The sequence below is a fragment of the Temnothorax curvispinosus genome, unplaced genomic scaffold, assembly GCF_003070985.1.
Source record: "Temnothorax curvispinosus isolate PA1 unplaced genomic scaffold, ASM307098v1 QBEX01006086.1, whole genome shotgun sequence".
Classification (NCBI taxonomy): Eukaryota; Metazoa; Arthropoda; class Insecta; order Hymenoptera; family Formicidae; genus Temnothorax; species Temnothorax curvispinosus.
Window position 1 is genome coordinate 192,695 of NW_020215866.1, and position 14,142 is coordinate 206,836.

Genomic DNA, 14,142 nt, shown 5'->3' on the forward strand with positions numbered 1-14,142 from the left:
TTTCGTAATTCTTATAAAGAACGTAACGATAAGATGTAACCGTTGTTTTTACTATTGCAATTGCAAAATGGTAAATGGTGCTATACTCGCATTGCATAGGCACGAATGATTGAATATTCCCGTACATCAATATTTTCCGCGGTACTCGACGGGAACAAAGCGCGCGAATCTCCGGCGGGCGGCTGCTTCATCTCGCGCGAAAGCTGAAAACGATCGCGCGGGAAAACACGCTTCGCCGACATCTGTCACGAGCACCGATGAGCCTCTCCGTCGCTCACCTCTCATTTTCAGCCGATTTCTCGTATTTCGAGTACTTTCCGCGTAGTCCTGGTCATTGCGCGTTTTCACACACCCTCCGGACTGATTGGAACTGACGTTCTTCGCGGCGGCGACGGAATAAAACAAAAATTTCGCACGATCACGCTCGTCCGGCAGGCTTATTATGGAGTTGCTCGAATGCTATCATCGATGCATTTATAACAATGTAAAAAAGGTAACCGTTCTGTACACGTGCACACGCGGGAATTATTCTTCGTATATTTGATTTCACTATATTGTAAAATATTAGCGGCTTCTCCCGTCAAGAATCTCGATAAACGGACTTTACAATTAACATGGCACACGATAATCTTGATATTTTCATTATCTGAATTAGTCAATTTGTATTAGTCAATTAATAAACATTGCGTTTCAATTCGACGTTAATTAATTAAGCAAATTTATTTCATTAATTTTAATCAATGGATTTATTATCTATCGACAAATGTAAAGGTGATGCTAGAACAGGCGCAACAACTTACGCGGAAGTACGGTGATCGTATCAACGTGAAATTTGGGGCACGCGTCGAAATATGGTTCATTGATTTTACGTCAAAATGGTGATGATCACATAATTGCGTATCTATTTCGGATGATATGTTATTTACTTCGAGTGTCGCAATGCCGATTGGCAGGGTGCATTAAAGCGGACATCGATAATGTATCGCTTTTAAAATGATACCGATATGGTACCGATGTTACAAATTATTCCGCGCCGCAGTATCAAATTTGCGTTCATTAAATTATGTTAATTACTCGAATAACGACGGTATTCGGGATGCATGTGCATTTTTTGTCACGCACCTCTGACCAAATGCGCGAACCGAATTCCCCAACGATCTCTTAAAAACGTAATGGTACACGTATTTATGAACGCGCAAGGACTGTAATATAGGATGTGCCCCTCGATGATAAAACACGCGTTAACATCTAAAGCGTGATGTCATCATCACCGATGTATTGTCAGTGAATAAATATAAAAAATTTTACGTAGAATACCATGTACATATACACCCAGCACCGTTATCCTCGCGCAAATGCTTAACAATTAATAGTATCAATTAAACGCAGAAATTAACGTTAGAAAAATATATTGTGTTTGTCGGTACCTGAGCGTTTTGGCCGTGTGCAAGTTGGAAGTTTCGGCGATGTGACTCTGCAGGTATTGATTCAAATCCCCGTATTCGCCGTTTTCCAATACGATGCACATGGGATCGTCCTCGAGGCTGGCACCGAGTAGCCGCGCGACATTTCGATCGGCGAGTCGTACCAGTCTCTTTGCCTCCTGTTGAAATTCTATCCTGGAAAACACACGGAGAGGATCCGGAAGTAATATCTTTATTGGTGGTCGCGGTACCAAGGCCGTGGGTATTGAATACAGACGCGGGTATATACGCTGGAAGTAAATGCAGATATTCCGTTGCGGAATATCGCTCGCTTGTCTCTCGGAAGTTTTCGCCGTCTCTCGCGTGGAGGGAAGAAACGGGGGAAGAAAGCGATACTAAAGTGCCAAGGGTAAAAGAGAAACCTATCTTACGGGGGTTATAGCGCGAGTCACGAATAAGAATAAACCGCGAATAAGAACTGCGACTATTGTGCTACACACGTGAGTAAATTCCGGCGAATGCAAACGATGTAGAACATGATATATAAACCGCCACATCGAATGGTTTGTTGAATTCGATAAAAACTCGATTAACTGTATGAAAATTGAAACCGATATTTTTTGAGTTTTTTTAAATATAAAATCGTTTCCTCATATTATAAATTACCCGTGAAAAATGATTCCAGCGATTAATGGGTAATTATTTTGTAGTTGAATAATCAATTTTATCTGACCGTAAAGAGTGACCATTTCATAGACACTTTGGCGCAAGATAATTTCATGATATCTGTGAAATTATTAAAGATTTGCATTTTTATTGACTTTCACGCATTTGCATAGGCGAGAGCACGCTTTTATTTAGAGAAGTAAACAGGAATATATTTCGAATAAATAGCGACGTATTATAATATTGAGTTCCGTTGATGAGATACGCGCATTTGGTCGACCAGCAAAGCTTTATATTAATTTTTCATCATATTAATTTTTGAGAAACATTTTAAAAACCATCAGTATATATTTTCCGTAGAATTTTTGTCGCGCGTGCACGCGCGACAAAAATTACTTAATTGAAAATGTCAACATGGAAAAATGAAATTCCTTTTTGCATTGAAAAATTCAATCGTCAGACGACGAGAATGTAATAGGATCAAAAAACAAAAATCTATCAGGCAGATTGGATTGATGGACTTTTTCGGGATGCTGTAGCCAACAGAAAGGAGAAACGTGGAAAAGAATAAAGACCAACCGAGAACGATCGCGCTCTAACATGAGTTGCATCCATTTCGCCCCGACAACATGGGTTTCGTGAGCTTTTCCCAGTTGGCAAAATGTGTTTTGTAGACAATGCCATCCGTGATCCTGTCTACGGGGATCATCCTTTCGCTACTGCGACGACAACGCGTCCGCGTCGTCGGGTCAGTGAATCCGGTGCGACGCGCTCCGCTGCCCGTTCCCATCTCTATCGGCCTATTCCGAGGGAAAATCACAATCGTCCGACAAACAAAACATTGTTATAACGGTATCACGAATACGATAAAAGGATGTCTTTTATTGGCTGGTGTGTAGCGCCCAATGATTGAGCTGCGACAATCTTCGTTCATGCGTGGAATCTAGATTTTTCTGAAATGTTCCTTATATGAAAAAGAAATCCTCTTCGTGGTGTATCGGAAACGGTATCGTGTGCGATATTGCGCATTATGTGGAAAATTACATAATGACGCGTAATGCGAGGTATTACTCGCCGCAATTTTTATTTATTGTAATTTACATATTTATTAAAGAGCGCGTAGAAAATAATTATTTTCCTCATGCAATATTATCCAATTAAGCATATTGCGTAGTATCGTTCTGTAATCAGTGGTTACTGATTTTCAAATATTTCCACTGAAAAAGCCGTGGATGAAGCACGTACAGCGCATACGCGCTGATTCGTTAAGTAGGTCGTAATGGTGGATTTAGACGGGGACAGGGATTTCGAAAATTGCGAAACATAAATAACATTCAGGATAAACAAGATTATTGACGAATATATTTCATATTGCCGATCGCGCTAAATCGCGTGCAGAAAGCCCGCCCGCCCGTAGAAAGACGCTTTGAATATAGAATAGTATTTTATGTTTCCAATTTTCTAAAGGTGAGAGAGAGAGAGAGAGAGAGAGAGAGAGAGAGAGAGAGAGAGAGAGAGAACTCTCTCGCCGCGCTTTATGAAAAATTATATTGACGCGGACATGCGCGTGCGAGCACGGACGGAGTTATTCGATTACATGCCAATCATCGATCGCTTAAAGCCCTTCCGCATTATCCGGCCGCATCTACTTAATGCGCGTAGCGTGTCATTACATTCGGAATCACTTTGCGCCGCATTATTGAATTACGCCGTTAACGCGGCACTCTATAATCTATTGGAATAATTTTCTATCGTCGATGTATATACGTATAACTGGCTTTCGCTTTCCGTTTTTATTTGCTGTAGAGGAGCGATTATCTGCGCGAGAATCCAAGCTTTGTATAAAATATATGTTTACTCACAAAAGTCGATGCGTGCCTCGATCCTTTTCATACGATAGAATGCAAATGCCAAGTGATTACATTTAATTAACGTGTCGATGTAATATTGTCAATAATTGCTGGAATTCAATCGACGCGAGGTCTCACGCTATCACATAACGTTGATATATTAAATATATTATTATCCGTTATCAAAATATTCATCAAATTATAAGGACAGTATATAGAAAAATGATAAAAGTTTTCATTATAAAGCAAATAATAAATCAAATTAAAAATTTTAGAACGTCACTTATCATTTGCGGACTACTGCTGTTTTTCGATTACTGAAAAGACGATTGTTCTCCTTAAAAAAAATCAAGTATTCAATATACCCACGACTTGCTCTTATATATCTTTGTATAAATTGAGAAAAATGTAAACACATAGTTCTTACCTAAGAGCGTCAGAAGATCCTGGCTTTAAGGATTTAACAATAACTAGATCGCTGGAGGTATTTCTGAAGACCTCGTCGTATCCAGGAAACCTGTCGACCTCGCAGAGGTGAACATCGCCGAAGTATCCGCAGCCAAGATTTTCAACGATGTTGAGTTTTTCCCGTGGAAAATCAAGGACGCACTCGGGTATCTCCTCCTCTTCCTCCGTGAGCATATCCTCCGGACTGTAGCTAGTTACGCTGCTAGAGGCTTTCGCGCTCGTTGGCGGTGGCGTACTCGGTGTCGGCGATGGTGGCAGTGGTGGTAGAGGACTCTGCGATGATACACACACGCGAATTCAATTTAATGTCTTCTCGAATTAATACAGTGTAATATCAATATGTCATATGAATATGTCGAAGCAAATAGTTATGTGTAAATATTCGTATTTTTATCCACCACCGGATAGAAATTATTCGGAAAATATGAAAGAAGCATAATATTGCGATGAATATAAAATGGAATAAATATTTCTTCCTTTCCGATATGAAGGAAAATACTTCGATAAATATTGAAATAAAAGATAATATTGGGATTCATAATCGTGATATACCTTTTTTCAATACAATTTTGCTTCCCTCCCGGTAAATTAATCAAATCTGATAATATAATCAAACAGAAATACACGTACGCTCTCCCCCTTGTAGAACTACCGTAATCAATAACCACGCCTTTTACATTATCGCTCTATAATCTGTGTATGCCCACGAAAGATGTTTTCTTCGCGGTAGTTATGATTGATAGTGGCCCCGTTGTTTCCTCGTTTTTCGGTCATTAATCCTCATAATTCACAGGATGAAGTATTTTGCGTCGTGCATATTGTATAGAGAAAACACAACCCCGGTTGAAAACGAGATTAAGTCGAAGTCGATATGTACAATACGATGATATACACCATTAAAATACATTTTATGCAGCGCGTGATTATCGTGGTCAATGTTTCAGCACTGTGGAAAGATTATCAATAATATAGTGTTTCAAATAATTTACATAAAGAAAATAAATATTCGACACACTTGCGAGAGCAATATTTCGGGGGATAATTTCACTTTGCGCGGTAGCGGAAATATTACACGTATGTTTGAACTATCTTAGAGCGTAGAAAGCGTAGAAAATTGAAAAGTCAAGCGGTATAATATTCGAATTAACCTCGAGGGCAATTTACATAAGCCCCAGCAGTGGCCGGTTTCGCAAGGTTGCCTCCCTTTCGGCGATCGTGACGGAGATTCGACGCCGTCACGAGACGGCGTTTGACACAGTTTCGCGTTCCGAAGTACCTACCTACCCCTCGCGTTAATGCTAGAGAGGAGGGCTTAATCGGCGCGGATCGCATGTCTACTGTACATTTTTGCGACTCACCTTACAGATCTCCGTACTGGCGTAATACTTTTCCGGCGGGGGCGGTATGGGCGGCGGGTTAGACGGATATTCTTGGACCGCCGGAATTGGCCTGGCAAGATTGATCGTCGAGTTAAGCAGGAGCGGAATAACCGGCTGCACCTCGTTGATCCCTGGTCCGAGAAGCGGCGAAGGAGAGAGCGAAGCGGAAGAAGAATCAAGAAATTCGACAAAGTTAAAAATATAATCACGGCTAGCCGTCGACGAGAGAGGAATTGCCGCCTGCAATGCTTTTTTTCCTCCCGTTCTCTCGCGCCGAGTTTTCCAAGTTTCGTGAGAGGATCGTTACCATTTTTTAACGAGACTCCGCGCGCAGCGCCGCGAACCTCCAAGCGTCATCCGCGACTGTGCGCAGCGAATCAAGTTCTTTCGGAAACTCGGAGGTAACGAGGTGGAGAAATGTCCCATTTCAATTTATTACACGATATTGCCATTATACGCTGGTCGTTTCGCGCTCAGGCACACGCCCGCGCACGATAATCGTGACATTTGTGGACTCGCGAAATTAGCGCGACCTGTCGATGTATCACGGCGCGCGCTGTCGTTTTCCGATAGTTAATTAATCAAAGACCTCTAGTCCTAATTCGATTAAACAAGGTCGCGCGACGCGACAAACAGTCTCTCTCTCTGCGGACTGCGGCTACTCCCGCTGTGTCCGGCAAGCTGTGCCAACTACGAGACGTAACGGAATAGTTTGTCGGACTATTCCAACTACGTCCGTGCGGCCACGGGCAAAACCAGGCGCAGAGATTCGAAACCTCGGCTTGACCGTCACTCCTGGGACAGCCCGTTAGAATTCCCGCGATAACACGAAACTATCCGTGTCGAGGCGAGGGGACGAAGTCATCGAATACAGAAGTGGAAACGTCTTTGGCGAAATTAGACGTAACCGGGATGCCAATCAACTTTTGTTGTTATCCCTGCTCGCGGAGATGGTAAATTAATTTTAGAATTTAGTGCGCGGCAAATTTTATCGACGAAATGGAAGAGGAAAGACGAGGAAGAGATAAAAACGTGTATATAAATTAAAAATAAACATAAAGATATTATAAAATATAACGAGAGAAAAAGAGAATAAAACATTTATTAACGAAATTGGTGAAGCAGATTTTAAAAGTTAACCAGCCGAGCGTCCGAAAGAACACTGGTTCGACACAAGTTCGACGATTGCCTTTTAAGGAACGCAATTGAACTTGCAACAATCAGAATTAAAAGAAGTCTTTAGGTACGTGCGTATTTGCGCGGTGCTTTACCTTAACGACCGTAATCCCGGCTAAAAGTGAACCGAACGGGCCGAGACTGTTAGATCGCGCGGGCGGAAATACTTAAGCGGCAAGCGCGTATGACTTTCAACATTGGTACCAACCGGTGTAATCCGTGACGGTTTTGTGTAATTGCGGCGTCGTCGTGCTGTAGGTGGCTGGTTGATACTGCGCCGGAAGCGGCGGGCAAATTGGTCCCTTGTCCTCGCCCTCGTCCGGCACGGAGACCTGCGGTCGAATATCGAGCGTTATCGTTAATGCACCTGACATTTATGCACACGCCGACCCGTGTACGTCGCGCGGCAAAAGCGATACACCATCGGTTATCTTCTCTTATTTGCCACCTCTCCCTCGCGGCTCCTTTGCTCATATTCTTCTCAGAATATTCATAACCGACGAAACGAGGAGACACAACGCGGGCCCCGAGGGAGTTACCGCGCGCGTCTGGTTATTGTGCGCCGAAGCGACGAATACCCGTTAGCCTACTGACTTGTTATGTTATACCTATGGCCGATTGCGTAATTTTACTTTATGGTAGCGGCGCTTGGCGCACGCTACCGTAGACAGAATGTAAAAGGTATAGCGCAAGCTTATTTTCGCCACCGATAAAAAGGATAATGCCGGAATGACTCCCTTGCCACTCGCGAAGTGTATAGTTCCATAAACTTGGGCCCTCTTTCCCCTCCCCAACGTCGTTAGCATCGAGATAATTTGAATTTAAATACATATTACAGATACGGGTTTCCTTATCCTTCAATTCGTGTTAATTTTAAAAATCGTTAATATATTTTTTCTGTAAATAAAATGTTATCGCTCTCGTTTGCAATAAGTTAAATCCCCCCCTCTCTCTAAACGTCGTTCGTTTCAAGATAATTTAAATTTAAATATTGCAGATACGAATTTCCTTATCCTTCAATTCGTGTTAATTCTAAAAATTGTTAATATATTTTCTCTGTAAATAAAATAATCGTTCTCGTTAATCTCGTTTGCAATAAGTTAAATTTATCTCGGGAAACCATAATGTAAACCAGGTTAGTTTGCAGATAAGAACAAAATCTCTTTCGTTCATTGCTCTGATATATGAATATATTAAATCTTTACATAAGGAATTCGGTTTTACGATCACGGCACGAGAACGGTTAAAGAGAGATTAAACGTAACGAAAACTTGCCGCATCTCAACGACTATCTAGCAGAAATCGCGACGGCATCGGTATTAACGGCAACGTATTCTCGACTTACGCCGTGGCGACTGGCGTAAGTTGCATTTACCTTTCTCCATTAACGGGATTCGTCATGGCAGTGCGCTTTCATCTAAAATGCGACGGTAAAACCGCGCGCGGGTGCCCACCCGTAAAGCTCTTATCTCGCGTCACTTCCTCCCGACGCCTTTATCTCGGTTCGCAAACCTGGGCGAAGGTGCACGAGGGATGTCTGGACGATCGAGCCTGACATGCCACCTCAGGAAATTAGCAGTTTTATTATAACAAACAATCTACGGGTGTACCCCAGACACCGGCGGCGGGGGTGTTTACACCGCGGTCTCTCCTCGTCACTTTTCTTCGCACGATAAGACAACTCGCGAGGGATCGTAGAGGGACATGACGGGTGCCGTATGTACGTTGCGCGTCTGTGTGAGTCGCGATATAATATCCATTGATTTTTGCGTTGCTCCAGGCTCCGTGGGTGTCGAGGCTGACTCGCCGAGGACGTAGGGGGTGGGTGTTAATTTCCGTTTAGGGAGCGTTAGAGGGTGCCAGACTGGTGAGATGCTGTGGCGCGGCCGTTAAGATAAGATAACCACTTAACCATCGGGATTCTACGCGAATCTCACTATACTCTCGCCCTCTTTTGCGCCGCCACGCTGGCGTATACACGCGCGCGTATATACATACGTACGTTGTTACACCATCCCCATCGCCTTCTATCTTTCCTGATCGCTCGCGTTTCCAGCACGAGGGCTTGCTTCCCGCCATCGGTCTTAACCATCTAAACATCTCTTTCTCCATTAGGGCTATCTGAAGTCCTGTCGCGCGCTTCCCATACTCTTATGGCCGAGCATTCGAGGCGATGTTGACAACTCGTTTTCGTCGATCGGACGCCGAAACGGCGACGCGACGCTGCGATGGCGGTTTGGAAGTATTATTGTTGCCCGAGAGATAGTGATCCGGTTTATGGAACGGCCTTGCTTATCGTCGTGCAAATAGTCCGCGATTCGGATACACCGATGCGATTCTTGATGCAGTTAAAGGGATCAGTCTAAATGCAAAATCGTTGCTAAAATCGTGCTAATGAGGCAATTGATCTGGATCGATGTTTAATTATATGGATTTGCCTTCTGAATACATGAATACATGAATACATGAATACATGATTGTTGAAACGACTCTTGACATTAACGGGATAAAGTTTATTTTTGAATCGTCGGTCTAGCGTGAGATCTTGTTTGCACGTCACGCTTGCCCGATAAGAGAGAAGAGAGACGCGGTAGGCAACTATTAAGAATTTATTAATACACAAAGTTATGAAAGCCATGATTAACAAAGCTGGCGATATCTAGAACGGTCTGAAATAACTCGCTTATTTTTAACGATAGAAAATAACGTTCCAAAAATAAAGCAGCTTGGTATCGGACAATTTATTTATTGTTTTTCCCCCCATATTATTTAGTTTATAAACAAACACAAGAAAATAAATTTTATAAAGTTTGCGGCTGTAATATTTTTAAAAATACAAGCTATACGCGTATGTAATAGCGCAATGAAAATCTCTTTCCTTACAATCGTATCGTGATATATTAATAAGACCATTAAAGAGAGATTACGAGAAGAAGGTTAAGCCTCCGGAATTTGGAAAGATAGATTTTTACTGACTTTGCGATGAAGTGATTTCACAGAGTCACTTCATGCATTATTGACACGATCATAAGACGCGAAATACAGCGCCTTTTCCTTTCGCATTGTGATATAGATATATCAATCGGGCGTACAAAAGGATCTCCCCCCTCCCCACAGATCCATGTGTCCGTGATTCCTTTCGCAAATCCGGACACGTTCGATTGACCATACGATTTTATCAACGTATCAGTTGTCCGGCATCGTCCGACGTCGAAGAAGAGAGGGACTTGATATCCTTTCCTTTATAACTTTGGTATTCCGAACGGGATATCCGCCTGGCGAAATAAATTACGGGCGTTGCAGCGAGAGAGCTTACGTGCACACGGGATTTATCGAAGTGGCGTATTTGTTTAGAGATATTGCGTGTTTGCCCGCATACTAATCGCATATCGAGTTTAACCGCGATTACGAGATCGGCAAACGATAGCGTCGAATAATCTCTTAACGAGGCGGTTGAATTAAAGGTGCGTTTGAATTGAGTGGATTATTGTTAATTTATGTGTACCGATTCCCCTCAATTTCCCCCTTTTACGCGCACAACACGGAACCGTGAAATTTGATTTTAGAAGAAGAAAAACAACGCTTGCCTTATTCGTTTCATGATATCCGTGATCCGCGCGTTTTACGCGAATACGCGAAAACGCAAAATTTTATTACGCTAAAAACGATGCGCAAAACAAAATGCTGGAAACTAAAATTTCCTGACGCGCGTAATGCATTTTACGTATTTATATTTATACGCAACGGTGCTCCACTATTTGCGCCACTTTTTTTACATTCGTTTGCGCGCGCCGTACTAATCTGAGAAAAATGTTAAACTTGTTAATGCAGCCGCCGGAAATACAAACAGTGGATGCGAGAGAAGGAGCGCGCTGGTGGGCGTTATAGAGACGGAGTAGACGAGAATCGAAATCGTGAAACGGGTTACCCGACAAATTCCGTGAAGTGCTAACGAAAAGATTCCGGGCACAAAACGATCCTCCATTAATTAGCACCGGAGTGCTTTTTGCCATTTTCATTACCATGAGTACATCTTCGCCTCGTTTCCGCAAAGGCTGCGCGACCCGTCCAAGCTGTTTGCACGTTTCCCAACTTTGTCCAAAAGTGTCTCCCGCGCATTTCACTTGTTTCATGGGCTTTTTTTTAATTAATTTTTCACGGCACTGACCCGCTTTTAATTAACGCATTCTCGTAGTTTTTCTACTTTGGCATATCTTGTTGTTACAAAACGTCCCTTGGATACCGTTATAATTATTACATCCAAAGAGTTTTAGCATTTGAAATTTGCAGCGACGCTTTTCAAACTTCCAAACAAATTTATGACAAGTCTGAAGTGTCTACACAAGAGTGCCGTTTCTTGTTTCTTTTTTTTTTGTTTGTTTAAATGTCGTCAGACTCTTCCAACAATTTAACAGATAATTATTCAAACTATGGAATCGTTGCAGTACGCATACGTACGTATATATATTCAACTCGCGGTTAGGGATTACAGCGCACGAAAATCAGAGAGTTTGTTGCTTTAAATTAAAATAATCTGTTTTCACTCGACTGTCTCTCGCACCCTCCCGCCTCTCTCTCCGAGCTAAACCTGGTAATCGCATTAGCACTTACTTTTGTATGGAGTCCTTCCTCCATAGCCCTGCCATGCTCTTTTCGCACGAATACAGACACACGTGAACGCGCGCTCACAGAGCTGCATCACGCGGTGAGAGCTGCGTCACGTTCGATAATAATAAATTCTATGGATTGAATAAAATTACGCGCCGTATCTGTTATTGTTTGTCCGATATATTTCGCGCATAACGCATATGATTCACGCACATGCCCTTAAGGCAGTGTCGTAAACGGGTTATTTATTGCAAAGCACTGATATGTGGGTAATTCAACGTAAATTTGATTTGCTAATTGCTAAAAAATAGCCTGACCCGTAACACGTGGATGAACGTTTGCGTAAATTAAATAATCCTGCGCAATGAAATCTGGAACAAGAATTTGCTGCATCGTAAATTCTCGGATAAGAGAGGGGGAGAAAAAAAAGCACAACACTTCGCGGGGCTTTAAGCGATATACTATCCCACGGAGTTTTCCCTCCAACGTTTTAAAGCGGACCGATGGAGCTAAAGTGTCAAAAAAGACTGGGAGTCCTCCATCATATTCGCTCGAAATGGGATCAGACAGATCGATATGGTGTGTCATCCGCGAAACAAAGTTTAGTTTTCATAGTCCATGATGCCCGACAGATTGTGGAGGTCTTGTGCTCTGTAAATTGTCTTCTTGACTACTCCGGCTAGTGGGATGAGAGGAGAGACCGGATCAGTTCTGCGACGGAATGAATGTGCGATCGCATCAAAACTATTCAAAACTCAATGCTAACAAACGTATCGCGCGAAGAATGACGTCTACAAGCACAAAATCACTCGCGATCAATAAGAATGAGCTGCAGTGATTATAATAAGTTGTAGTCCGCAGTCATAGAGAGATTAATTAATTAGGCTATACTCTAGCTAGTTTATTTTTATAAACATAAGAAAAATTTTACCATTGTTGGAGAAGTCTTTTTTTTTATTAAAATTGTAATTTTTTTATACTTCAGAAATTACGTTAAAGATAGGTCTAAAGATTCATAAACTCGAACAGTAAAAGTGACAATTTTTTCTTCATTAACATTTACGAGGAAAATACTCTGGGGTGTACACCCCACGCGACTGCTCATGTTTCAAATTTTGACGCGATCATTCGAGGGTTAAGCGCTGGTAGACGATAATACGGTGTTTAGCCAACGAGAGGCAATGAATAATTATGACGCAGTAAATCGCTGTCTATTTAATTAATGACAAGTTCGCGAACAAACAGATCTCGAGGAAAAAAATATCGGTGTTCTCGATATGGTTCGAGCGGCTATATCGGTTCAACGTCTCGCCGGATTGAATCAGGTGCGCGCGAGCGTAGTGAGGACAAGCGAAAACGTTGTTTCTCCCCGACCCGTATTGCTCGATAAATTGACAGCGGTTTCTACCTGGCAGACATAATCTGCCATTCTCTGGAGATCCGACGTGGGTCGCAGGTTGCACGAGGGGCAATAGGGTCATTTCGTGGAGAAGGGGGGAAAACAAGGGATGGTGGCTCGCGCAACTTCAAGACGGGACAAGTAGCAGGTGGCTAATGTCGGGAACGTGGAGCAGGGGGGAAAAGGAGGATTGGCGAAGATGGGCGAGGAAGAGAAGAAAGCGCGTTTGGAGTGTATATGACGCCGCTCAGCGGCGGGTGAACGACGAAGATAACGCACGTCTCTTCTCGACGACGGCGTCGCAATACGGCCATCTCGACGGCTCTTTTAATTAAGGAGTCAGCTTGACTACCCGTGCACTTCTTCGGCGGCTGGTAAAAAAAAAACTTAGCTGTGGAAGATATTGGGTTGTCGAAGAATACTTTGAGTGATGTATGGTAAAGGCGGCTAGAAGACTTCATGCGCGTCCACTCCCAGGCTTCGCCGGGGCGAATGAAAAATATTACATAAACGTGTTTTCGTGTTCTTTTTGGTTCCCTACATTTACAGACAGAATTGATCGAACGCGATTAATTAATTCCGCACCGCACATATTTGCTGAATAAATGAATATTATGTTTATTTCCGCGCGTATATCGCACAAATAGGATACAAATAATTATTTAAATTATTATTTTCAAACTGCAAACTCTCTCTGCTAATAATAGAGGACCAGTTTGGTAGCTTCTTGATTCCTAGAACTTTCTTTCGCCTCATTTATCATTATTAATAATGAGCCGAATGAAATATTCCGAGTGACTAATTAGTCACCTTGATAGCTAATGTCGCCATCGCCGAGTCTTCAATTTATTTCGATAGGTTGTTAGCGTCGTTATTAATTGTCGACTGTCGCTCCTGTATACGTTTCTCCAGTTGCCTTCGGTCCGTGCAAACAGTTAAGTTAGGAAAGCTTCAAGGGTTTGCAAGCTCAACTGTCTGGCACTCATTATTTCTCATCGTTCAGCAAGTCGTTAATTACTGTCTTCCCGCTATATCCCGCGAAAAAGGATGGGAGAGAGCGCCGGGGCTGTCCATTTCTACGAACGAACTTCACTTTGCTATTAATCCGGTTAGAACAACAGTGGCTTGGTAAACATACGCGAAGTTCTCAGAGTTCTTTCTTTTTCCTCCGT

General features: G+C 42.6%; 1 protein-coding gene across 1 annotated transcript in view; it reads right to left on the bottom strand.

Annotated features, from left to right (window-relative positions):
* The window catches only part of LOC112455428 (discoidin domain-containing receptor 2-like), a 178,970-nt gene that overhangs the window by 13,191 nt on the left and 151,637 nt on the right, over positions 1-14,142 (bottom strand). Inside the window, exons 12-15 of the mRNA XM_025017328.1 lie at positions 7,172-7,295; positions 5,767-5,918; positions 4,368-4,681; positions 1,428-1,619 (exon numbers count right to left, since the gene is read on the bottom strand). Coding sequence (XP_024873096.1) covers positions 1,428-1,619; positions 4,368-4,681; positions 5,767-5,918; positions 7,172-7,295 — 782 coding nt within the window. The remainder of the gene's footprint in view (positions 1-1,427; positions 1,620-4,367; positions 4,682-5,766; positions 5,919-7,171; positions 7,296-14,142) is intronic.